The sequence below is a fragment of the Ictidomys tridecemlineatus genome, chromosome 12 (genome assembly GCF_052094955.1).
Source record: "Ictidomys tridecemlineatus isolate mIctTri1 chromosome 12, mIctTri1.hap1, whole genome shotgun sequence".
Lineage (NCBI taxonomy): Eukaryota > Metazoa > Chordata > Mammalia > Rodentia > Sciuridae > Ictidomys > Ictidomys tridecemlineatus.
Genome location: NC_135488.1, coordinates 65,114,434 through 65,142,311, shown reverse-complemented (window position 1 = coordinate 65,142,311; position 27,878 = coordinate 65,114,434). Strand labels below are relative to the sequence as shown.

General features: G+C 40.8%; 1 protein-coding gene across 1 annotated transcript in view; it reads left to right on the top strand.

The window, feature by feature from the left end:
• Antxr1 (ANTXR cell adhesion molecule 1) overlaps positions 1-27,864 on the top strand; it is a 226,325-nt gene extending 198,461 nt beyond the window's left edge. Inside the window, exon 18 of the mRNA XM_005322100.5 lies at positions 24,007-27,864. Within this exon, the coding sequence (XP_005322157.1) occupies positions 24,007-24,267 (261 nt within the window). The 3' untranslated portion in view covers positions 24,268-27,864. The remainder of the gene's footprint in view (positions 1-24,006) is intronic.
• The last annotated feature ends 14 nt before the right edge of the window (positions 27,865-27,878 follow it).

Sequence of the window (27,878 nt, the reverse complement as noted above, 5' to 3'; positions counted from 1 at the left end):
GGCTGCCCTTCTATTTAGCCTTATCAACTTTTACCTCTCTACCCCTCTCCCCTGCCCCCAAATCCCTACCTACCCATAAATGTCCGTCTTCCAAGCTGCACAATCTGGGCTTGCATTCTGTTCTCAAGTGCCCTCCATGCCTGCTATTCTCTTGGGCACTCTTTGCACAAGAACACAAAGGAGTGTCAAGTGTGCTGCACGGTTCTGTGGAACAGTCCTGAGATGCTTGTCTCTTGGTTCACATCCCACACAGCTGCTCCCTGTCCCCAAACATGTAAATTTGTGTCTCCTAGAAGCTTTGAAAACATCATTTTCCTCTGAAAATTACACAAGAGACAGAGGGGTGTGACTTTTATCTTTTAAGAAAGTATTCCTCAAAACATTAAAAACTTAGTGACTAGTCCACATTATATTTTATGTGAAGAGAAATCTACATGGAGATTAAACTAGTCTCTCTTGGGCTCCTTGCACAAATGTGGGAAGGTGAGCCTCAGGCCAGAGGAGGTCTGGATAGGTGTTTGGTGCCACCTCCCTCCTTTTTCTGTGTTTCTCTTGACCCACGTAGATAAGCTCCTGTGCTAACCTCCCAGTCAGCTCCTCCAGCCCCTTCTCCAGGGACCCACACATTTGACACTTTTGCCTCCCCCAACACCACGAATATTTGACCTTCCTGTATCCTTTTCTCCAGGCCACCATCAGCCTCAAATTTAACTGTCTTTTCCCTGGCCTCCAAAAGATAGATAATTATGTTGGTAAACCCACATGTTGCTGGGTGTCCATGACCAGGGACTTTCTCTCCTGGGTGACATCCTGACATTTGAAGAGGGGTCTGCATGAGATGCCCACAGAAGACCCTAGTGTTGGACAGGAAGTAAGGAGAAGATGTCTCAAGGCAAGGAATCTTTGGGGTTCGACTAAAGTCACTCCCATTGACTTTCACCTCATGGGCAGGGGAGGTGCAAAGAAAGAGATGGTATGAAGGACGGCGTTGAGAGGAGAAAAGTAAGGAGTTCAGGAAAAGTGACAACGCAGACTCCAGAGCTCCATCTGCAGCTTTGCCACATGATTCTTCAACCCCTTTCAGCAGCCTGTTTATTGAAGACCTAGCTAGTGTCCCATGCTATTCTAGAAGTTTCCTTTAGACCACATCATATGACAAAGCCTCTGGCTTCAAAGAAAGAAGGCTTGAAAACACGCAAGGACCAGGTGGAAATGGTGATGGCCAGAAGGAGGACACATTGCTCTTGCTGTTGGACTGTTTGTTTATTCGTAATTTTACCACTTCACAGCGATAGCCCCCAGCACATCGGAATGAGCCCTTCAGGATTGTGGTGTCTTCCCACACTGCCTCACAGCTGCATTCCTCTACCTCCATCTCAGCCACATCGCCTCACAAATCCTCTCCCTTAGTGAACTGGGAGGGGGTAGGTGGCTGTGGCATTGGAAGGGAGAGTGTGCCAAACCACTAGCACCCCCCCCACACACACACACACACACTCACTCACTGCAGGGTCTTTGAAGGCTGAACAAAGATTGCTCTTACTAAGCATGAGGTCACCTTTCTTCTCCCTGGACTGCCTGGATTCACAGGGTGACTTGGGTTCTCTGGCTGCCTTCACTCCAGGGCTGATCTCTTGTCACCGGGCTCCAGGAGATCAGCTGGGTTCCTGGCCCCTGCAGATTGGGCACTGGTGAAGGGCCAGTCAATTAAAGAAAGACACAGAGTAGGCCATGAAGCCAGGGAGGAGACAAAGGTTCACCTAGTCCCGTGGGGCACATCAGCACATGCCTGTAACCCTATCTACACAGGAGGTGGAGGCCAGGAGGCTTGCAAGTTCAAGGCCAGCCTGGACAACTTAGCAAGACTGTGTCTAAATAAAGAAATAGGTAAAGGTCGAGGTAGCACCAAAGTGCTCATCAGTCTGGAGGAATAGGAGAGCCTAGGACTCAAAACAGTGGCCAAGAAATAAGGAATTCTGAAAGCCAAGAGCAGTAACATAACCCATGAGGAGAGACTAAAGCCCAGACAGGCACCTGTTGTGACTTTTGCCATTCTGGTAAGAATCCTTACAACCAGGAGGGACCACCGAAACAGAAATGAAGCAGGCAGTGCCAATCAGAGTCTCTCCAGGTGGAGCTCCCTGCTAAGTCCGCTTTTCAGGAGCAACTAAGATTGATTAGTAATTAGCAACAATCTTTATTCCTAATTTTAAAAAGTCATTACTGTCTTTATACCTTGCACCTTTCCAAAGGACTTAAGATAAAAATTTTCCCTTTTAAAGATTTTTCCTGTAGTATTAAGTATGAGCATAATAAACCATTTCTTCTCAAATCATACATAACCTAAGCTCAGTCCAGGCTGGGGAGGAGGATCACAAATATTGAATTAGTGAGGTGTTTCCTGCACCATAGCAATGAAATCATATTATACTGGGTCACGGTCTCATTTCAGGTCCAACTCTACATGGTTTCATAATTAGGAAGAGTTCTGGGGCCCGCGGAGGCCTGAAAACAATTTTGAGGTTGGATAACTTAAATTAATGCTTTTCACTCCTAAATGAATCCCAGATTTTGAGTGCTATAAATTTTCCATTTCTCTTGACTGATTGCAAACGTCAGCCATGATATTTTAGTGCTTTGACTACTGTCTTCCTTTGATTTCAGTTTGAGAGGCATTTTGGCAGTGTCATAGGAACTCTTACCTGAAAAGCAGTCAAATCCAGGAAACAATCAACAGGCTCTTTGGGGCCAGCTGGACCTCTGTCACCTATTTCATGTTGAAGTAGGCAGCCAACTACCTGGTCAAAATTAAGAGACACCCCAAAACACAGCCTGCTTCCAACATGTTACCACAAGAGCCTGCCACAGCACCCCACATGCCCAATATCAAAGCCACTCCTTTAGAATAAAACACTATCTGTAAGGGTATTTTATTTCTTGGGTTACATGATTTTGGTTTACAGGATCAGCTAATTTAGCAAAAACTCAAAATAATAGATGCTTAATCAAGGTAGCACTTTTTTTCTCACACAAATACCCCTCCAAGCATAAGCTGTCCAGGGTCAATGTGGTCTCTACACTGTCAGGGATCCAAGCTACTTCTGTCTTGTTTCTCCTCCACCTGTAGAGTGTGGTCCTCAAGAGGCACATCTTCCCCCCCATGTAAAGGGGGAAGATGTGCCTCTTTCATCAAAGGCACAGCCTAGAATTTGTATATTTCACTTCTGCTCACATCCAACTAACCAGAATACAGCTATAGCCACATCTTGATGCAAAGGAGGCTACACCCATCTGCAATTGAGGCACCAATGAGGTCAGGCATTTTAGCATCATTTACTGCCTCTGAACCACCTTAGGTATGGGGAATGTAGTCCTACTAGGTGGCCATGGCCCAGTGAAACTCAGGTTCTACTACCAAAGGAAGAAAGTGAAAATAGATACAGGAGATAATTATTCACTTTGTCCCAGTATACTTTTGTGTTGATGGAAAGATAGAGCCTATCAAGAAATAAACTAACCCCCCCAAAAAAAAATAAACAAGAAAAGAAAGAGACCACCCTAGTGAATCCAGCTCATCAGCCAGATTAGAGTGTTGTCACTTAGAACAGAGAGGTATAAAGGAGAGGCACAAGGATAAGCAAGTTTTGATTGGAAGGAGGTATGGGGATACCCAGAGCCCTTCTCCAGAAAAGTTAGTCAGAGGGCACTAAATTCTGTAGAAAGAAGAAATAGAGGCATGGAAATCTGGGTGAGAATCATGCAAGCTGAGCAGCCTTGGAACCCAAAGCCAATTCTCAAATGCAACCTAATTCTGGTAGCTAACTCTAAGCGGCTGTGCTTCTTGATTCATTCTGCCCTAGATTAATTCCAATCTAAAAGTATATGTTAGTTAAAAGAAAGACCATAGAGTATAAACAGACCTGGATTTAAATCTCCATTCTGTCACTCACTCCCAAAGAGATGCTGGATAAATTAGTCCTTCTGAACCCATTGCTACATTTTTTGAAACAGGATAGTAGTGTTAACCACCAGTGCTGTTAGAAGGACAAAACGAGACGATATATGCAAAGCATCTAGTACCAAGCCTGGCCCAGTGTAAGCACACAGTGAATGGTAGATGAAATGAGTATGAGCCAGGCGCAGTGGTGCACACCTGTAATCCCAGTGGCTCAGGAGGCTGAGGCAGGAGGATCGTGAGTTCAAAGCCAGCCTCAGCAGAAGCGAGGCACTAAGCAACTCCGTGAGACCCTGTCTCTAAATAAAATCCAAAATAGAGCTGGGGATGTGGCTCAGTGGTTGAGGGCCCCTGAGGTCAATTCCCGGTACCCCCCCCCCACCCCCAAAAAAATATAGTATGAAACTTTTTACCTCATAACAAGCAACTGTCCCTCAAATGAGTGAGCAGGAAGCTTGGCCAGTGTGAAAAGGTCAAGGAATGGGAAAATGATCCATGACTGAGGTGCTGAGAACCTAGCAGATGCACCCCCATTTGAGGTGCCTGTCTTATTATTCAGACTGCCATAACAATATACTGTGGACTGGGTGGCAAAGCAACAGATATTTATTTTCTTAGTTATGGATTCTGGGAGTCCAAAGTCAGGGTGCCAGCATGGTCAGGTTCTGTGAGGGCTGTCTCCTAGGTGGTGTGTTCACATGGCCCTTCCTCAGTGTGTGCACATGAAGAAAGAGCAAGTTCTCTAATGTCTTTTTTTTATTAGGGCACTGATCACTTCCCAAAGGCCCATCTTCAAATACCGTGCTAATGGGGGTTTGGGTTCATCATATGAATTTAAGTGGACACAAACATTCAGTCCATAACAGAGCCACCCATTGGCCACACTGTAGAAATCCCAAAAGCAAAATTATTCATTTCTTTCATTAGTATTATCTCCATCGGGGAGAAGCACTTTGACAGCTACAGGCATAGGAAAAGAACTCATCCTGAAGATGGCTTTTCCTCACATTGTGCAAACAAAGGAAATGGACCTTCCTCCGTGAGCCTGAATATACGAAGGAGGATGAGGTTTGAGCCATGCACCAGATGCATCAGTAATTTCATAATTTTACCTTTTCACATCCAAGCTAAATAATACTCTTGGCCAAGTGATCTTAGTCAGTCTATCTTCTGGCACCAGTTTTTCTAAGGCAAATAACCTCAACATAAATAAAATAATAAATAGAAAGACGACACTAATGATGGTTCTACGTAGTTAGAGTCATTTAACTGGAGTCATGGATGAGGGCAGGAAAAATATCCTCCAGATTATTAATGGGAGAGACAGGGAGAAAGGGAAGACTGGATAAAATTAGTTTGTCCTGGGTCAGACTTTCACTCAGCACGACCATGCCACAGTGTTGTTTTTTTCTAAATCTTAGAAAAGTGCATTAAAGTAGTAGTTTCGCTGAGACCCATCCAAAATGTCGATTAGAACCAGGCTCGTTGGAGGAGTAATTGCTATGCTGCTTGGCAGGACCCACAGAGTGTACGTTGGATTTCAGGTCACCCTTGAAGAGAAGATGATCCGTGCCAGTGGCTGGGTTTTAGGAGAGCCAGATTATGCAACAGTATTTTAGGGTCTGCCACACCAGGTCACCATTCAGCATGACTTTCTTTCTCTTGAACCAACAAATGTTATCAACCTATTCTATTTTCTAAAATGCACTACCCACCCCCACCAAAAAAATAAATAAATAAATAAATACAATGCACTACCCAGGTTATCTCTGCATAAATCTTTGTCTTGCTACCCTGAAAGGTCTGAATTTTTAAATCTAGTTCCTGTTTAGTGATGGCACATTGGTCACCTGATCCCTTTTCTGGATCTCTTCTCTCTAAATCTACTTTATTTCTTTAAAAAAAAAATTTTTTTTTGTCAGAACTAATATAAAATAACATGCCATGGTTTTGAATAATCATGAGAATTAGAGGGAAGATTTAGACATCAGACAGGGAGGTTTTGTTTGTAAAATAATTTCTGATATCACCCAGTATGTTTTTATTCTGTTGGCTAGAGTGTGGCTTATTGATCTTCCTTCTCAACTTATGAATGTATTTGTTAATATGAGAAGTAATTAATTGTAAGTTTAGGCAGAGGTTACACACAGCACTTAACAGTCTTTCCTATGACTTTAGGACAGAGTTCATTCATCCCCATTTGGGTTTCCTCTCTGTCAAACTATTTATTAAAATATTTTTAAAGACTTTCAGGCCAAATTGGCAGTTTAAGCATTCGTGCTTCACCTGACTGTAGAATCAAGGGAGACTTTTCAACCTCGAGCCACCCACTGGCAGCAAGAAAGCAGGTGGCAGAATGCCACAGACCCAGCTTACAAGAGTGAGCATGCACAACTGTAAAAAGGCAAAAGCCTTTCAATATTTGCAACACCTTTCCTTGTCTTTCTTCAGTTCAGGCTTCTCATCACCATAACAGCCTTCATTTCAAAATGAACAATGCAGGAAAATATCAAGAAAACAGAAAGGGCAATTTGTGATGGTTACCTTTGGGGTTGTAGCTTTCTGTCATTCCAGGGACCTTGCCTTTCTCCTGGGGCCCTTGGATCTAGTGGTGCAAAGTCCTAGCCACTCAGGCAGTGAGTAGAGCACAGATCTGAATCCTTAGCAGCACCTTTGGGAAAGGTGCCAAATTCAGACTCTTAAAAAAGGAGCAGAGTGGGGGGGGGGGTAGGGGGGAACTTACAACAACTCCAGCTTCCACAAACCATGAGTGAGCCTACTAGGCAAAGAGATGAGTTGTTACTTATTTCAGTTTTGTTCTATGATGAACCACTCCAACATGTGACTTACACCACAAGTTGTTTTTTCTCCCAGTTCTGTGAATTGACCAGCTTCCATTGGAGAGTTCTCCTTTGAGGTCTCTCATGGAGTTGCCAGCAGATGGTGGGTGGAGTGGAAATCATCAGAAGGTTGACTGTGCTAGACATTCAGGAGAACTTCGCTCACTCATCTGTCCTTCACTGATCCTCTGTAAGACTTCTCTCAACCATAGCCTAGACTTCTTCCATGGAGGCTCAGGGCACCCAAACCAGGAAGCAGGAAATGCCAGACTTCTCAGAGTCAGGCTCAAAGCTCGAATATCACTTCCAACATATTCCATTATTCAAAGCTATCACATGCCAACGCAATTTGAGGGAGTAGAGACCTAGATTCCTCCTCACCACTGGGGGAGTGGCAGGGCATACAAAAGGGAAGGAATTAAAGGCAGCCATCTTTGTGGGCAAGCTACCACCACAGGAAGCAAGAATTCTTTGGAACAGAAGGAATTCTCTCTGCCCAGTTGGCTCTGAGAGAGGTGCCTCCCCGCTGCTCTTGGGTGGCCCAGCAATTGAAATAGCAAAGTAAAATTTGAGCAAATATGTTTGTGTAAAATATTGGGGGAAAAACTTAATAAACTCATCTCACCCTCGGACTTCAATCAAGCCAATGAAAAAAAATAAAATAAAGATACAGAGGCTTTCATCTAATCCAAAGGTGATTAATGGAGAATCTGTTAAAAGCAGTCTTCGAATAGAGAATTCACGTTATTTTTTTTTAATTTATAAAAATTGACAATAACTTAGGCCACAAAAAAAAAACACTGAAAAAAAGAATAAAGTGTAATTTTTACAGGCCACATTTTCCCAACAAACCCCCCTCCCCCCAAAAAAGACTGCAAGTTAGCAATAAGAGATTTAAATTTGTCTTTTTAAAAAAAAGACTTAGAAGTCCTAAAACACTTTCATAAATTGTTGTCAGGTCTAAGGAGAAATCAAAACTGCAATTCACAGGGATTCTAGAAAATATTCACAATTGGAACATCATAATAAAAACTTGTGGGATTTGGAAAAGAAATCATATTTTAAAATTCTTTCATTATTAAACAAGAAAAAATGAAAACAAATGAAGTAAGCATCAATTACAATTTAGAAAAGAATATGAAACAAATATATGGAAAGCAGAAGCAAAGAATCTATAAATATAAGAACAAATTAATGCAAACAAAGAGAAATTTGGCACATTTCCCAAAGAAAAATTAGTCTTTTAAAACTTCTTTGGAAATTCCAATATCATTCACAGATATTTGAAAAACAGATCAAAAAACTAAAACACATAAAGAGTGTCAAGGGGTATTACCCTAAATAAAAAGATTTGTTTACCTGTAAGAATTTCCTGTGTACAAAATACAAATCTATTGTTTTATAAGAGACAATATATTATGGGAAGACTCAAGAAAAAATATAAAACCTAAATAGGGCAATACCTTTGACAAAAATATTTAAAGACTTCAAAGGACTGCAATCTAGAAAAGCTGCCTGTTTAAAAATTTTTTGAAATTTACGCTTTTAATGTACAGGTAATTCTTGTGCTATTTCAGAAATATGCAACATATTAAAAGATAAAAACCTTCCCATTTGTTTTATAAACCTGTTGACAAATAGTACACCACAAAAGGAAAATGGCCAATCTCACCTATGAAACTGGCCACAAAAATCCTACATTGAAGATTAGCAATTGATTCCAGAACTTTTCTGTTTATTTCAGAAATGTTCAGATAATTTTTATTACAAAAATTTATAAAATTCTTCATAATAGTAGGTCAAAATAGAGAAAAATAGGATTATCTTGATTGATATAAGAAAGATACCTGATGAATTTTTAAAAAATTTTTGTGGGGGGGTACTGGAGATTAAAATCCAGAGGCACTCCACCATTGAGCCACATCCCCAACCCTGTTTTGTATTTAGTTAAAAGATAGGGTCTCACTGAGTTACTTAGCACCTCGCTTTTGCTGAGGCTGTCTTTGAATTCAAAATCCTCTTGCCTCAGCCTCCCGAGCCACTGGGATTACAGGTGTGCTCCTCAATGCCCAGTATCTGATGATTTTTAAAATGCTACTTTTCAAAACTTACAACTGTTAATAGAAAATTATTTTATTAATATGAATTTTAAAAATTAAAGTTTATCTTGTTTATATCAAAAGTTTTTTTTAGTTTTTCATTATTTAAACTCTTAAGCTAGGAATTGAAAGATATTCTTAACACGAGTATGCATATCTAACTATTTTATTTATGAAATAACTAAAGACTAGAATAAGGTGAGGATAGCTGACATCACTTCTGTTATTAACAAAAGTCAGCCATTCTAACCTATGCAACAAGACAAGAAAAATAAGAGATGAGTGTTAGGAATTAAAAGACTATATCAAAGAAAAAATATTCAATACAAATATATATATATATACTAATACTAGGATATCAACATAGATAAAAATTAAATTTAATAACAACAAAAATAAAAGAAGTCTAAAAATACAATTTTAAAAGTAGGCTGACTAGGCTAATGTCTCTACAAACAAAACATCAATGAATTGTAGACTTTCTGAAGTTTTCATCCATCTGAGGAGAACTTAAACACAACATTGAACTTCATATCTTTTTTTTTTTTTGGCATTTTTTCCTAAAGCTACCACCAAAGTTTCTATGATCTTCCTAAGCATCTAACCATCCTTTTTTTTTTTTTGCTCTCTTTCTCTAGTTTTTTTAACCAAAAAAATTAACTCTTCTCTTTCTAATCTGCAGAGTGATTCTGTAAATTTGAATATCCTAAATTTGCTAATCCAAACCTACTAATGTATTCACTAAACAAGTCTATCCTCATTACTTAATACACTCTTCTTAGAAATAATTGAAGTTGTATAACATAAAACATGAGTTATTTTATTGAACACACAATGCTTTTTGTTAAGTATGAGTGCACCCAGCATGCTATTTTTTATTGTCTTCTCACATGATCTTCTTGTGTATGCTTTCCTTCTCTACTACTTCAGACTCTTATTTCTATTGAAGTGATTTCAAATTCCTGTCTCAATTTCTACCCATCATTATGCCACAAACCCACACACAGATCTGCATAGTGAACATCTAGACTTAAAAGTCTCTCAAGCATGTTGTATTTAACATACACAAAACAAATCACTCAAATCACAACATTGAACATATACCACATTATCTCTCACAATCTATTTTTGTTTTCTCCATACTCTTCTTTGTTAATACCACCTCTATCTTCACAAATACCCGGCTAGCTGGGAGCCATTATTAAATCCCACTCTTTCCTTATAAATAATATGGAATTGCTAATGGAAATCTGTGCCTTCTAAATCTATAGTTTCTTTCCAACACCATTAGCTTTCCTTGGAACCCTCTTTTGTTTTTCTCTTAGACTTCAGAAACTGCCCAATTAGACTTTTTTGCCTTTGATCTGTTCCTTCTCCAGTTCATCCTCTTCCACTTGTGCCAGAGAAATCTTTATAAACTCTATTTTTTACTTCCCTTCCTCTTTTTCTTCTATAGGGTTAAGCCCAAGTACAATGTCCTTCACTTTCTGACTCAAGGTGATGACGGGCCTTACCCATTTCCATGTCCCTCCAGGCACTCCTCCACATTTCTCATTAAGCTTCACATTTTTTGTTTCATATTTCTGTACCTATGTGTTATCACTTTTACCTTGAAAGGCCTTTTTCCAATCCTTTTTTTTTTTCTAATTGGAAAACTTTTCCTCTTTCCATCAAGATCCAAACCAAAGAATCTTTGAAGTCTTTCTTGACCTTTTTGAAGACTTCCTTGACACCTATTCTTTTCCCTTCTTCTCAGCATTCATTCCCTCTACACCCTATATTTTTTTTTTCTTAAGAGAGAGAGAGAGAGAGAGAGAGAGAGAGAGAATTTTTTAATATTTATTTTTCAGTTCTTGGCAGACACAACATCTTTGTTTGTATGTGGTGCTGAGGATCGAACCTGGGCCACACGCATGCCAGGCAAGCGCAATACCGCCTGAGCCACATCCCCAGCCCCCATACACCCTATATTTCATAACGTGTTCTTCACCTCTCTACTAAAGCCTGTGTTGTATCACATTGTAATTATTAATTTACACCTTGACCTCCCTATGAGAGTGGAAGTTCTCCAATTCATCACATTTGATTTCCTCCATATTATAGCACAATTCCCAGAGCAAGGTCCATTGATGCCTATTGTTAAATTAGATGAAGGCTGATTTTTCACTGATATTTGGAGACAGATCAACTCTATATAGACTCTCAAAATGACCTTTTATGTTACAAAGCTTCTCTCCTTTGACATACTTTAGTTGGCCTTCTCTGAGCCTTCTTCTAGACAAGACTGGTCATTGGTCCTTGGCTATTAATCCTTAACTGTCTTTTATTGGTATTGTAGGTTATCTCTCTCCCTATCAAATAGTTCCAACACCTATGGCAATGGTCCTGAATAAAGTCTTCCTTATAATTTTAACAGGATAATGTTGTTTTAACATATACCACATTATTCCTAAAGAGGATGCTCCTTTCTGCATAAGTGAAGGTCTTTGAGAGGTGGGCTGATGCTTCTAGACTATATTTTCAGTCTACATATCTGAAATTAATGAGATATGTTATTTAAAACCCATATGAATAACTGGTTAGTTTGTTCTTGGTAACTTACTCCTATGTCAAAATTTAGCTATCTATATCAGGATAATAGACAACATTTTTAATATCTCAATGCATTTTTATCCATACACAAACACATGAGGGACTGGTTTTATATTGAATGTAAGAATATGTATATCTACATGACTAGTCCAGAGTCTCTGGAGAAACAAACAAAATAGCATAGAGGTACAACTGAGAGGTTTATTATGGGAATTGGCGCAAGTGATTATGGAGGCTACGAAGTCCCACCATCTGCCACCTGTATGCTAGAAAATCTGGAAAGCTGGTGATGTAATCCCAGTCTGACAACCAGGGAGCCCATAGTGTAATTCCCAGTCTGAAGCCAAGCACTAGAGAACTGGAACCAGGTGAGATGTTGGGCAAGTAGCTGAGGGAAGGATGCTTGATGTATTAGAACTTGTGAAGTAGGCAACAGTGGGTGAAGAAGTTGATGGAAGTGGGTGCAGATCATTGTCAGGCTTCTGACTTTTACTTTGTATAAAATGAGACCACCTGAACGTTTGGAGCAGATAAGAGGCATAATCATTCACATTTCTAGAAAAATCATTCAGGTTGTGATGTGAACAATAGACTTCACAGGTACAAAGACATAAGCAGCGGGGAATAATTCAAGGTTATTGCACTAATCCAAAGGGGGAAATAACAGCAGTTTTGACCAGTGTGATAGCAGAAGAAATGGTGAGAAGGAGGTTGGATTGTGAATATATTTTTAAGATAAGCCTGCAGGATTTGTTGATGGATTCAACATTGAATGGAAAGAAAGAAAGGAAACAAGAATGGCACGAAGGTCTTTATCTGAACAACATGAAGAATGGGATTACCATTTGCTAAGATGGGAGGGATAGTGATTTGTAAGGTGGGAACTGGGTAGGAATAACATCAAAACTTTTGCTTTCAAATATGTTAAGATCTAGAACTAGCAAAGTCTCGAAAAAATAATCTGGAGCATTTTTTATTTGTTCTGTTTAGATATGCATGTCAGTAGAGTGTATTTTGACATATTATACATACATGGAGTATAACTTAGGATCTCATTCTTGTGGTTGTACATGATTGGAGTTTCACTGGTCATGTATTCATATATGAACATAGGAAAGTTACGTCCAATTCATTCTACTGTCTTTCCTATTCTCATCCCTCCTCCCTTCCCTTCATTGTCTAATCCAATGAACTTCTATTCTTTCCTCCCCACCCCTTATTGTGTGTTAGAATTCACATATCAGAGAAAACATTCAACCTTTGGTTTTATAGTGTTAGCTTATTTCACTCAGCATGATAGTCTTCAGTTCCATCCATTTACTAGCAAATGCCATAATTTCATTCTTTATGGCTAAGCAATACTCCATTGTGTATATGTACCACATTTTCTTTATACCTTCATCTGTTGAAGGACACCAAAGTTGGTTCCATAGGCTAACTATTGTGAATGGAGCTACTATAAACATTGATGTGGCCGCATCATTGTAGTATGTTTAAGACCTTTGGGTATATATCAAGGAGTGGGATAACTGGGTCAAATGGTGGTTCCATTCCAATTTTTCTGAGGAATCTCCATACTGCTTTCCAGAGTGGTTGCACCAATTTGCAGTCCCACCAGGAACGTATGAGTGAATCTTTTCCCTGATATCCTCACCAACATTTACTGTTACTTGTATTCTTGATAATTGCCATTCTGACTGGAGATGGATGGAATCTCAGTGTAGTTTTAATTTACATTTCTCTAATTGCTAGAGATATTGAACATTTTTTCATATGTTTGTTGGCCATTCCTATCCCTTCTTCTGTGAAGTGCCTGTTCAGTTCCTTTGCCCATTTGTTGGTTGAGTTATTTGGTGGATTTTTTGGTGTTAAGTTTTGAGAGTTCTTTGTATATCCTGGAGATTAATGTTGAATCTAAGGTGCAGGTGGCAAAGATTTTCTGCCATTCTGTAAGCTTTCTCTTCATGTTCTTTTGTTTCCTTTGCTGTGAGAAGCCTTTGAGTTTGATACCATATCATTTACTGACTCTTGATTTTACTTCTTGCACTTTAGGATTCTTGTTGAGAAGGTTGCTTCCTAAGCCACATGATGGAGAAGTGGGCCTACATTTTCTCTTTAGGCACAGGGTCTCTGGTCTAATGCCTAAGTCCTTAATCCAGTTTGAGTTGAGTTTTGTGCAGGATTCAATTTCATTCTGCTATATATGGATTTCCAGTTTTCCCATTTGTTGAAGAGGCTTTTCTCCAATGAATGTTTATGGTGCAGCATTTTAATTTTTTTTTTTTGCCAAGAAAGCAATAGACTGAAGAGCTGCAGATACGCCTGCGCAGCAAGTTATGCACTTAGATTTTTAGACATTGTAACAAATTATTAAAAAAAAAAACAGTCTGGACTTTTATTTTTTAAAATCACTGAAGCTGGGTTCAGTGACACACAACGGTAATGCCAGAAACTCAAGAGGCTTGAGGATCTTGAGTTCAAAGTAAGCCTGGGCAATGTAGACTGTCTCAAAATAAAAGGACTTGGGATGTAGCGTAGAGGTAGAGTGTCCATGGCTTTAATCCCTAGTAATAAAAAAGAATCTGGAGGTATAGTTTAATGGTAGAACATACAAAAGGCTCTGGATTCCATCCCCAATATCACAAAAAAAAAGAAAGAAAGAAAAAAGAAAAGAAAAGAAAGAAAGAAATCACACATCTTTCCTTGAATGTGCTATTTATAGATGAGAAACTATAATAATATAAAATTCCACTTTCCCTAACTTGACCCATGAATTAAATTATTATGAATAGCTAAAGTGGTAGAATAAACACTGAGAATAGTGAAGATAATCTTGAAAAGGAAAAATAAAGTCATTCTTATGGTATAAATATTAAAATATATTATAAAACTATAATAATTGGAACTCTACTGCTATAGATATGAACAGATACATTGGAAATATGGAACAGAGATGCCAGAAACTAATATAAGAACTAATGAGAACTTACCCTGTGATTAGGGTAACATTAAATTGGTTGGAAGATGGTAGGTGGGATTGGCACAATTGGTTAACCATTTAGAACAAGATTAATTATAACTGACTTCATATCTCTTACCTTTTACCAAAATATATTCTAGATGATGATAATTAACATTTACTGAGTACTTTTATATGTCAGACACTGTTCAAAGTTATTCATAGTTTCAATTAATCCTCATGATAATCTTATGAGACAGAACTAGTTATTTAACCCCATTTTATAGAAAATTTAAAAAGTGAAGTTAGCCAATCCCTCCCAAAAAAACAAATTGCAAATATTTTTTCTGATGTAATGTGACTGCCTCAGAGTGGGATAGGAGGGGGAGCATGGGAGGAATAGAGGAACTCTAGATAGGGCAGAGGAGTGAGAGGGGAAGGGAGGGGGCAGAAGGTTGGCAATGATGGTGGAATGTGATGGACATCCTTATCCAAAGTACATGTAAGAAGACATGAATTGGTGTGAACATACTTTATATACAGAGATATGAAAAATTGTGTTCTATATGTGTAATAAGAATTGTGATGCATTCTGCTGTCATGTATTTAAAAAATAAAAGCAATTAAAAAAAGAAAGCAAAGAAAATTTACCAAAAAAAAAAAAGAATAAGGTTAATTTTCCAATATATCACAAGTTTTGGATCCTAGTAGTTTGTCTTTAGAGACTATATTCTACAGACATAGAAAAAATGAAACTATAAAATAACTAGGAAAAGAAGAATAATGAAGGCCTCCCCCTCCCCCAATATTAGGAATTGAACCCAGGACCTTGCATATGCTGGGCAAGTGCTCTGTCACTGAGCTACCTCCCTGGCCTCAGAAAGACTTTCTAAAGCATATGCCAAATAGACTCTGTGGATTGATATAAATGACCATCCCTACAAAAATATTTGTATTCTAAATATCAAAAAAAAATACCCTGAGGGGGCTGGGGCTGTAGCTCAGTGGTAGAGCACCTGCCTTGCCCTTGTGAGGCACTGGGTTCGATCCTCAGCACCACATAAAAATAAATAAATAAAGATATTGTGTCTATACCATGAACAAAATCAAAAGGCAACTCACAAGCCAAAAAAAAAAAAAAAAGTAGCTTACATAGTAAGATTTCATCATTACTCCGTATTACACTATAAAGAGCTCTTAAAATCAGGCTGGGGATATAGCTCAGTTGATAGAGTGCTTGCCCTGGGCTTAATCCCCAACACCACACACACACACACACACACACACACACACACACATACACAAAGAGCTCTTAAAATTAACAAGAAAAGCAAGATCAAAATCTCAATAGAAAGTGGGCAAAGTGTGTGAGCAAGCAAGTCATTAAGGGTGAAGAACAAAGGATTAACAAGCAGATATCTAAACAGCATTTTGTCTCACCAGTAATGAAAAAACAAAGTTGGATATAATGATACATCCCTTCTGAGGGTTCGGTTGGAAAAACTTTTAATTAGAAAATTATCAGTGAAACTTCAGGGAAACAGAAGTTACCATAAATAGCATTGGGGCTACAAATGAATATTTCTTTCTTTTAGAAGAAAATTTGATGGTATAATACAAAACTATTAAAATATGCATAGATTTTGACCCAGCGATTCTACCTTAAACATGCATCTTAAAATTGTTGATGGATGTATGAAAATACTCATTCATAGGTGATTTTTATCACAGCATTGTTTATAATGAAGACAAATTAGAATTTTAATGTCTAACAATTAAAATTTAATAACTGCATTTGGTGCTTCCATGTGATAGAAGATTATGCAGCCATTGAAAACAGCAGGGAGACATGGTCCGAGCATTTATTTATTTTTTAAATTTTTGTACAGGATGATCCCAATTTTGTAAATACATGTGAGTGTTCTGAAAGACTAAGCACAAAATGTTAATTCTTACTGCTATTACTTAGAATTCTTTTTCCTTCCTCTTTCGTTTTTGTATTTTTCCAAATTTTCAACAAATATGAAGCTTTTAATCAGATGAAAAGGGGGGATTTTATTGTTAAGTTGTATCTCAGGAGTAATTCTTGACAAACCTTATGTTTATACGTGTCCCACTAAAGACATGCCATTTTTATTTCTACCCATTCCTTCATCTTTCTAGTTTCCTCATGTTACCAAATATTTCCTTTGCGCTTTCATCTTACCCTTAGTTTTGGCATCCAAAGACGTTATTATGGAGAGCATGCCAACATGTGTGTCAGCAGAATGAATCAAATAACCAAGCTCTGCCCTTGGATCTTTTTCCATGGACAGAACATAAAAGGCGAGCTAGATAGGAGGCTTAGAGAGAGGCCAAGTTTGAGGTGGAGAAAAGAGAGTTGAGAGAAGGTTCCGGAATCACAATTCACAACACACCATCTCTTTGCCTTGGCTCCGGCTTCGGTGTTGGGGAAAGCCAAGGCAGGTGGCTGTGCCATTTTTGTCTCTGTTATAGAATGAGGCCTCTGACATGAATGCTGTTGCAAGAAAAGCCAGAGTGTGGTCAGGTTTTGTTTCAAATGATTGACTGAGGCTAAGGTGTAGGGTTCAAAGAAAGAAAAGGACCTGGGATAGCTGAGAGAAATGTAGTTCAGGGGCCAGTTCATGCTGAGGACGTTGGATATTATCCCACAGAAGATGGGGAAGTGTTGCAGGGTTTAAAGAGGCAGATAGCTTTGAGTGTGAGAGTGTGTGTGTGTGTGTGTGTGTGTGCGTGTTTTATATGGAAACCAGTATATCAATGTAGAAGGGAAAGGCTGAGGGCAGAAGACTAGTTTTCTTGGTGGCTTCAGTTTTAGAAGATGAGCAACAGTGAAAGTTGGAGGAGCTCGTGGAAATGAAGGATCTTTCGGAAGTAGAATCAGAACTTTCTCTGCTTCTCTCTGACTGACAGAAGAATGAATCAAGTCCCCACTTTCATTCCCTCTCAAAAAAATCAGTTCTAACTGCCTGCCTGCCTGCCTATCAGGTGTGGTCATTCTAAATCCTCTTATTGGCCTAGCTCAGGTTAGGCGTCCACCTCTGGTTCAGTCAAGGATGGCTAAGGTCAGGGTCATAGATCACAAATTTGGTTGCTGGGGTCGATCTGTTTGAGGTCATTTGACTACTGTCCGTTTCTATCTCTAGACTATATTCTTCATGGGGGCAAGCACATTAACACTTTGTTATCACTATCTACAGTAACTTATGAGATATCTAGGACGTAATTCGCACTTGGAAGCCACTGATCAAAAGGATCTGCATTAACAAATGAAAAGAGTTATATGCAGGTGAGAAGGCACTATTAAGTCGCCCAATCCAGACCTCCATCCTCTCATCACTAGAGCACCAACTTCAGCAGATTACATCAGTTGCCTTCAATACGCCAGTGAGCTTTTGTGGTCTAAGCCTGAGAACTGCCCCCACCTACAAGAGTGACTTAAATTAGGAACTATGCTCCTAATTCCAAACAACTGGCTTGTGAACAAACTTTGGAAACCCCATCCATTTGTAACTTGAGAAAGACCTATCGCCCTCCAAAGAAGACAATCAATGGGAGAACTAGGCCAGGCAGAAAAAAGGTATTTGTCAGAGGAAACTTGGCATATATATTATGCTTTTTCCATCTAATTATTTTAGTATTCTCCCTGTGCAATCCAATTTCCTTAAATGACCTCTTTTCATAGGAAACTATTTGGTTTAATCTGTGGGAGCCATGGCATATTTTTAACCATCTCCAAAGGCCAGCTCCCTCTCCACTGAGCGTGCCTGATACCCAAACAGATGTTTCATAACACTCAGCACACATGAGCTCACCCCTGGCTAGTCCTTTGCACACAATCAGCCCAGAGCTCTTCTCCCACAAACCCAAATTCAGAGCCCGGATCGGACCTGAATCCTCACCACGGTAACATAAGAGCAGAAGGTGAAGCTTCCAATTTTGAATGTCCAATTTATTAATATTTCCCAAATCAAATGAACAACTGGGAAATATGCAATACAAAGAGTTAGCCAAACTAAGAAATACAAAAAGATGTGCAAACTGGCTGCCCGAGAAGAATTCAAATTAATATATCCAAGTGAAGGGTTCCAAAGCCACTTTAATGTTGATGGAATCATAAAATATTAGGGCTGAAAGGTCTTGGACCCCATCTAGCTAGTGCAACAACTTTATTCCGCAGATGAAGGAGATGAGGCCCACAGAGAGAAAGTGTCTTGCCTGAGGTTCCAGTGGACATCGCTGGCAGATCACTTGCTAGCCAACCCTTAGGCAGACCACAGTCCCAAGCTGCCAGTCTCCTTTCTGCTCCCTAGAGCATCAATGTCTGCAGTCCAAACCTGGGAAGGAGCCAGAACCAACTCTGCCATAGTGGTTTCAGAGTGTGTCCTCTCTGATCTGGGTGCAGGGTTTTATGGAAGGGCCATTTTCTTTGGAGTATGAATAAAAAGTAATCCAAAAAGTACCTTTGAAGGCAACATGTTAACATTTGAAATGTGAAAAACAAAGGGAGCATCTAGGATCCTTGATGCTCCTCCATTAAGAGCCTAGAAATGGTGAAAGAGGACACTGGGAGGTAACATAAGGATCCTTAAACTCATAATCCGGTTAATGGACCCTTGAAATTTTGAGAACGTAAATTTACAGAGGAAATCTGAACTTTCTAAGAAATCTTGCTCCAACTCAGAGACCTGCAGGTCTGGGAGCATCGTTTGTTGAGTGCCAACTTGAACTTTGCAATGTTTATAGCAGCACTAGGTTCAAGAGGAGACCTTGAGCGTGCCTCAGAGATGTTCACCAACCACAGACAGTGAGAAAGGGTCAGAGAACAATACCAAGTGCCATGTTAACATTCTTTCATTGAACAAGTATTTATGGATGGTTTAGGATGGGCCTGGCTAGACTCCCTGCCGGAAAAGAATAAGAAATTACCTGAAAGCTGTAAGCAAGGACCAGATCACAAAAGGGTTACACATGCTATTGGAGGTGTTTGCATTTTATTTTAAAGGCATTAGGATCACATTGGTCATACTGCAACCTGTACACTCAGAATAATGAGAAATTATACCCTATTTGATTCAAATGTATGATATGTCAAGATCATTGTACTGTCATATGTAACTAATTAAAATAAATTTTAAAAAATTAAAAATTAAAAAAAAAATAAAGCCGTTAGGAAAGCCATTGAAGAATTTTGAGCTAGAGAGTAATTTACAGACTTACATTCTGGAAATTTCTCTCGACAACTGTGTCAAGAGCTGATTGATTGTGGCTAAGTGCTATATTGTGGGATGATAGCTACAAGTCCTTCAAGAAATTGTTTGCAATATCTTATCATCAATATCCAGGTTAATACAGTTAAAAAGGAGATGAATTCCTAAGGCAAGTAGAATTAAGTTTTAATCCCACTCACTCTCTTCCTGACTATGTAGTCTTTGGCAAGTTATTTAAATGGGTATGAGACCTGTTTCCTTCTGTACAGTCAAGATGAGGATTCTCAGCACATACTGTTTTGATAATAAAGAAGATGGTGTATCTGGACATGTCTAATAATCCTCCTGATCTCTTAAGAGATTCTGCATTTTCTTCTTAGAATTTTATCAGAGTATTTTGTTGCTAATGTGTGAAAAATAATCAACATTCATGCTTTTTAAATGAGGAAGGCAAGGTAAACTGAGGTCAGAGCCGAATCTTGGATCTGAATCAAACCACCCAAAAACAGTACCATTAACTGGGTTCCAAAGACCAATGTTGTGAAGCGAGAGCTCCAATCATCCTAGCAACCTTTTAACCAAACACTGGTGCAGATTTGCTGGCATATATGACATCGAGAACATCTGGCCTTTCTATTATCCTCTCACAAGCAAAAAATGATGTCGTGTAAACTGATCTTTAGGCCAATTATATGGTCTAAGTGTTACAGCGTTTGTGTTGGCGCCTCTGGCACCAGGTTTTAAGAACTTAATTTGTAGCCACACCCTTCTTATGAAGACCTTGTGTCTTACTGTAAATTGCCCCCCCTACCCCCCCACCCTACTCCCCCTCCGTGCATCTGCTGAGTCTGCACCTTTTCTCAGGAAGATAAATACATGGAAATGTATCATCCTTTCAACTGTATTTGCAAACCACTGTAGGAGGTCCTATAGGACATAAGTTACAGGAGTTATATAACAATGGGAGAGGAAAAGGGAGCACCAGAAGCTGCTTCAGTCACGTCCCATGCTACATTTTTCCCCCCGGATTACCAATTTTATTATAGAAGCCAGGTGCAAGGTGTAGATATTATAGATTGCAGTTAACTTAGAAAGTGCTAAATTGCCCCAGGGGTACATCTGCTGAGTCCAGGAATCAGAACACTTGACAGGACTTCCAACCGGCTGCCTACTGTAGACAAAGTCATTATTGTGTCTGAGCAGGGCATGAGGTGCAGGGCACTGTTCCAGACCCTTCACCAGCAGTGATTAAGGGAATTCTCAGAATGTCTGCAAGTGGCAGGTGGTGTGATGATCCCCACCCACGTCACACTGTGGGGAGTCCCACCAAGGGTGGGAGACAAGGCTGTGAGCTTGCCTCCACCCACCCCCTGTCTGTTCATGGGGGTTCTGGGCTTTTATATTCAGTTATTTTTGTCCTCGGGTCCATAATAACCAGATACCAGTGCTCTGGTGCAGGAGACTTGTGGGTGTAGCTCCAGGGTATAGGAAGGGCGCCTCCTTGCCTTTCCTATGCCCCATTTCCCATAACCCTCTGTTGTTCCATCTTCAGATGACAGATAGAAGAGATCATCTTTTATTTGGTGAATTATTTGGGGGATCCTATTATGGCTTATAGACTCCTGATCTGTCTATGGACAGAACAGTCTCTGGTAAAAATGGTAGGGTCACAATTGGATGGAAGCAGTAAGTGGGCTTCCAGATCTCTTATCTCCTTGCTTGCCCAGCCCAGAGACCAGCTTCAAAGGAGATCTGCAGCCAGATGGGGACCTGAGCCCAGGTACCAGCAGTTCTTTCCCCAGACTCAGAATTTCCCTTCATCCTTAAAGGAAATGAATCTCTCTGAGGCTCTTGGTAGGAGTTTGATGTCTAGGAAGGAAGGGCAGAATAGGTAGTACAGTAAATCCCCACTCTGAGTTGTCATGACAGGAATTTATCACAGATGGTAACCATCAGGCTATAACATCTTGAAGGAAAGAGCTTATCATAAATAGACTCCAACCGTAGCTTGGATTTATGAAGCTATAAAAGACGGTTGCTTGGACGGCAGGGAATTTATACTCCTCAGTTACAAAACCAATGTAAAACCTGAAAAAGTTGAACCTGGGCTGGAATACTGAGTGAGATAGTGAGAAGATGACAACAACTTACTTCTGCAGCTAGTGGATCCCCAAGCAGAACCCCAAAATGTGAGGCCCTGGCCTGATTTTATGAATTGCAAACTCAGAGGAAACGGGGCGCAGACAGCTACACAGGGACTTGTAATTCCCAAACCAATTTGTAATTTCCAAACCAAGCCCAGTCAGGCTTGGTCTTTCCTCACCAAGGTTCACTGGCTCATGCCCGGTCTTGAAAAGGAATGTTAGCTTATTGCTAATGCTGCCCAAGCCCCTGCTTTGCCCTAGTCTCTTGCAACAACTCCATTTTGACCGAGTCTCCCTACCATGAAGAGCAAGCAGCCCATGAAGCTTTGGGTTGTGGAGCATCAAAGTCCAAAGTCCAAAACAAGGCCACTCCCTTGTAGAAGTTTCCCACCTGGCCAGGGAGGCCAGACATTTCCAGATAAAACATCTGGAGTGTCCACACCCCCAAAGTTGGTCTAGATGATAACTGGAGAAGAACTTAGAGGAGCAAAGGGTCAGTGGAAGCTGAAGTTATCAGGGGGAAGAGTGTGGAGAACAAGGGACTTTTCAGGATGAGTGGGGAGGGGCACAGGTGAGGGAGGGTTTGCTCAGCCCTGTCATTTCCCACAAGCATGCAGCATGTCCCTGAGCCAAGTGTCAAATGACACACCCACCTGTCCCTCTAGTCCTAGAGCCAACTGTTCCTTTAGTTCTGTAGCCTCCCTCTCCTTCAGGTCCTTCCCCAAAGGTCTAAAAGGGAACCTCTGGGCTCTCTGGACATGCCCCACATTCAGGATCCAACACCACAGGATGAGCATCCATTAGCAAACAAGACCAGGAACAGTCCCAGGCCTCTGACATAGTCCATCACAGCAATGAACTTTAAATGAGCAGGACAAGGAGAGAGGGGAAGCGCTGTCTCAGAGAGCTATGACCCAACTGGTCCCCATGGGAGGGATTCTGACAGCATCCAGGACACACAGTAGAAATAACAGTTTGATTTCCCATAAGCCCCATGGGCAGGGGTGGGGTACGGAGTTCATAGGAGCTACACCTGCTCCTGCAAGGAGGAAAGAGTCTTAGGGGGAAGTGAAGGGGGATTGCACCCTAAAAGGGAAGCATGGTCAGCAGGAGACTCCCTCACAGAACCAACCTTGGGCAGAAGAATCTGAATCCATGGTGAGGGAGGGTGGAGAGGTGACACCCCTGGAAGACAGGGCTACTTGGGGGTGGCTTTAGACTTTGAATGTTTTTTAATTGTATTTTTTTTTACTTATACATGATAATAGAGTCCATTGTAATACATTTATACAAGCACAGAATGTATCTTATTCTAATTAGGACCCCAGTCTTGTGGATATACACGATAGTGAGATTCACTATGGCGTATTCATATATGAACATAGGAAAAAAGTTATGTCAGATTCATTCCATTGTCTTTCCTTTTCCTATCCCCCCTCTCTTCCCCTCATTCCCCTTTGTCTAATCCACTGAACTTCTATTCTACCCCTCCCTTGTTGTGGCTTAGCGTCCACATATCAGAAAGAACATTCCACCGTTAGTCTTTGTGGGCTGGCTTATTTGACTTAGCATGATAGTCTCCATATCCATCCATTTACTGGCAAATGTCATTCTTCTTTATGGCTGAGTAATACTCCATTGTAACCTTCTCCTGCCTCCAGGAGTGTGATTAGAATTTTTTTTTTTGATTTATAAAATTTGGGGCCCTGTTCTCAGAACCCAACGTCATATAACAGGGAGAATGAGGGTTCTGAAGTCTATTCTGGGTTGTGTGACCTTGGCAAAGGAGTCTGACTTTTCTGAGCCTCAGCTTCCTCATCTATGAAATGGGACACTTGGTCATAACATGTGGCTGGCAAGGCTGTTGAGATTAACTACAGTGACCTCTATACACAGCTTGACCCCCTGCGTCCATTAAGGTCAGTCCTTCTCCCCTCCTCCCCACCACTACCTTGAGAGAATTAAAGACTCCAGGAAAAAAATGAATTTTAACAAATAATTTTGCAACACAGTCTAAGGAACTGGGGTGAGGGGGGACTACCTTGCCATAATGTCACCATATGCCAGTGGAGCGCCCTCACTGGCAACATGGCTCCTTTCTACTGTCACACTTATTTCAAGCCGCATCCCCACCTGCCCTGTTGAACGGCCATCAGCTCACACATCTGTCTCTGATTCTCTTCTAGGGGCGCTGTATCAACTTCACCAGAGTCAAGAACAACCAGCCAGCCAAGTACCCCCTCAACAACGCCTACCACACCACCTCCCCACCCCCTGCCCCCATCTACACGCCCCCACCCCCTGCTCCCCACTGCCCTCCCCCTCCCCCCAGTGCCCCCACACCTCCCATCCCCTCCCCCCCTTCCACCCTCCCACCCCCTCCTCAGGCTCCTCCTCCCAACAGGGCACCACCCCCCTCCCGACCTCCTCCAAGGCCTTCGGTCTAGAACCCAAAGTCCATGCTCTGGGCTGTCTCAGAAACTTCGGGGAGGAGGCTCCTCTGTGCTGTTAGAACAAGTCTCTCCAGCTGGAGGAGATAGTGGTGATTAAGCCCACTGATGCTCACACACTTTAAAAATTGGTTGGTGATGCCAATACACTGACAATTGTGATCGGCGGAAAGAAACAGAAACATTGAATTGCCTGAAAACAATGATGTTGCAACTGCAGCCACATTTATAGCCAGCCACCCATCGCCTCTCGAAGGTTCCAGAGGCAGTGAAACTGCCAAGATGCTCTCAGCAGGATTGTGTCTCACGGAGAACAGAAAGAAAATGCTGAGCAAAATGCAGAGACAGATAAGAAAAGACACTGCTGGGTTTCTCAATGCCACCCTCCTTCTTCCACTCCACCTCAGTGACTTGACCCCAAATCCTTGGCCTAGGAACCAAGGAATCCTCACCCCTGGGCACCGCTCCGGAAGGTGGAGACCTTTGCCTGCAACGTGGGAAACACATGGAGTGTGTGACCCCGGGTGACCAGAAACTCAACATCAAACAGGTCCCCAAAAGGATGTTCTCCTGGGATTTACAGATGTATAAAGACATATGCCTTGTTCTCCTTTCAACTTCTCCCAGTTTCCAGGAGAGGAAGGGAGCAGGTGTTTACAGATGGGAAAGGGAATGTTGCCATGTTGATGAGTAAGTGAAATCAGTCGTGTGTGTAGGCAGGGGAGTATCAATGGGAGCATCAGACAGTTTCTAAAACCCACAGGCCATCAGTAGCTAGAGGTGGGTGGCTTTGGCCAGATGTGATCCCCTAAATCAACAGACTGTGGCAGAGCCACCTGTTAATGACTCATGTTGAAAATCAAGCTTTGGCTTTGGTTTAAATCACTAGAGATAGGATGAAGTGATTGAACCTATTTTCCCGAGACAAATGAGTTGGATCTTCCCAAAACAGCATCATGAGCACCTACCACATGATATCACTGGTTTTGGGTTTGGGTTTGGGTTTTGGTTTTTACTTTTTCTTTTTTGATAAAGAAATGTCAAGGTAGAGCTGAGAGACCACAGTCCTGACATAAGGAAATTATTCCCAGGTTCTCAAAAAAAGACGGGTGTAGATGCAAATCTGTTTCTCCTTGGCTTTTCAATATTCTCACAGATAACCTCGCTGTTCAGTGAAGGGAACTACACAGGTATGCAACATAGAAATGCTCTGCCTGAAGTACCCACCATGCCTGGGACCCACCCATCTCTCCAAGTCTTTCTGAATCTGCTTAATCAGCAAGCCTTGTAGTCACTTGCTAAACATTGAGTTGTATCACCCACAGGTAAAAATAGGTCATTGTCAAAGACCTGCTCAAAATGATCTCCCCCTCCCGCTTTCCACAGGTCCTAAAAGTTTGTCCCAACTCCCTCAGATTCTTAAAATTTCTCTGGAACAAAACAGAAAATATGCAATTAGGGCATTGGGCTGTGGTCTCCAAAGATCCCTGGAGAGCTCATTAAGCCAGCCTCATTCCCTCACCCAGCGTAGAACAGAGGTGTTGGGCCAGGGCCCGCATTCCGTCAACACCAGTTCTGCTGATCACAGCACTCTGGCCCATTCCATGTAATGACTTCTTCAGGATCCTTCTCAAGTCACCACTCTGAAGACCCGCCACTCACTAGTCAGAACTGAGAGTGATAAACCCTATTTGCATCCCTACCATAGAAAGCCAGAACACATAGGGATTGTGTGGGGGGGAACCGGAAGCCCACCAGCATAAAAGGTACAGTCAGGAAAAGTAAACCTAGGAGAGTGAAGGTGTCGTGCCAACACCAAACTGGCACCTCCAAGCTGGACCTCAAGCCCTGTCCCATGGCTGCCACTTCAGAGGTGGTCTTCAAGACTTAGGAAAGCAAACCTTCTCCCCCTCATCCAACCCTTCTGCATTGTCTATTTTTAGAACACAAGGCTTCTCTCTTTTAGTGTAGTCCCTCATGAAACAGGGGTCAGAATGTCTCAGCCACCTGCAGTGACATGACTGGGCCCCAGAAAAACCATTCCTTAGACGAATGGGTTCCCTGGGCTCACAGCATAAAGATTTTGAGCCCAAGGCAGCTGTTTTGACTGCTGGCAGTACAAAACAGCCCACCCCCACACCACTACCGCAGGACTCACGCGGCCTTCAGAAAGTTCAAGCCAAGTAGCTAACATTGCTGTGCCTCAAGATGGCGGGCCTCAGGTGAGAAGGCGATTTTCAGGATCTCAACAGCATCCGCCAGATGCCCCCGTGCAGTTTCCAAGAGTGGCGACACTGTTTGGATGAAATAGGGAACTGCCAATACATGATGATTTTCAAAAGGATTAGCAGGGTTTGTTCTGAAAACTGACCCATCAAATCATCCCTAGTCATTCAGAATTATAGTTAAGAAGAAGAAATTTCTATACACTGTATGAACAAGGTAATACTCTTGTAGTAGGCTGTTACAGGCAGGAAAATTCTTCAACTGGTTTAACAAAAAAAAAAAAATCTATCAGTTCTGTGTCATTCCCTGTGAAAGACAAGAGACTTATGATTGTGATCAGGAAACTGCACAAAATTATTGTTTCAAGCCCCGTGTTATTGTCCTTACAAAGTTTTCTTTTTTATATAAAAGCCAAATTTTTGTTGTTGTATATATTCGTATTCCATGTGTTAGATGGAAGCATTTTTTCCTGTCCCTTGTGAATAAAAAGAACAGTTGTAGTAAATTATTATAAAGCCAATGATATTTCATGGCAGGTTTTTCTACCAAGCTGTGCTTGTTGGTTTTTCCCATGACTGTATTGCTTTTATAAATGTACAAACAGTTACTGAAACGACGAGACCCTTGTTTGCACAGCATTCGTAAGAAGCTTGCTAAGAAGTGTGGTTCCTCCTGTTGACATCCAAATGGCAGTTTCTTGCCTGGAACTGGGTAACACACTTCAGTGAGACCCAAGGTCTCTCTTTTACCAAGATCAAGAGCAGGGTTGGTGGATAAATTAATTAATAGTCTTGGATATCTAGCCTTGGGTAACCTCATTGTAAATGTGATTAGAATGAGCAGAGATGATCTTGAATTGTCATGTATATACTAGGTTGCAAGCAGTTTATCAGATGGGGGATAATCCATCAAAAAAAAATAATAATAATGAGATAATAAGCAACGGTTTCGGTCCAGTGCCAATTCAATTAAAAAAATTAATGCTGTGTAAAATGGGTTGAATTAGTTTGCAAACTATATAAAGATATAGAAAGCAAAAAGCCTGTTAATGCACATGAGGTGGGAATGCAGTGTTCTAGTCAATTGCCTTTCCTAGTTATCTGAGCTCTGCTATATTATCATACTTGGATAACCAATTTAAAAGAATTAGAATATGAGTTTTTAAATACACTTAACATTAAACTCTTCTCTTTCTTTTTCTGTGATAATTCAGTTATGGATATTCAATGTCTTTGTTATAAAAATTTAAAAAAAAAAAAAGTTATCACTGTACCGTGCTGTAGGAGACTGGGCTGAACTTGTATAGTGACAAACCCTGCTGGAAATTGCTTTTGTAAAAAAAAAATAAAAATAAATTCCTAAAATCAATTATTTTGCTGGTT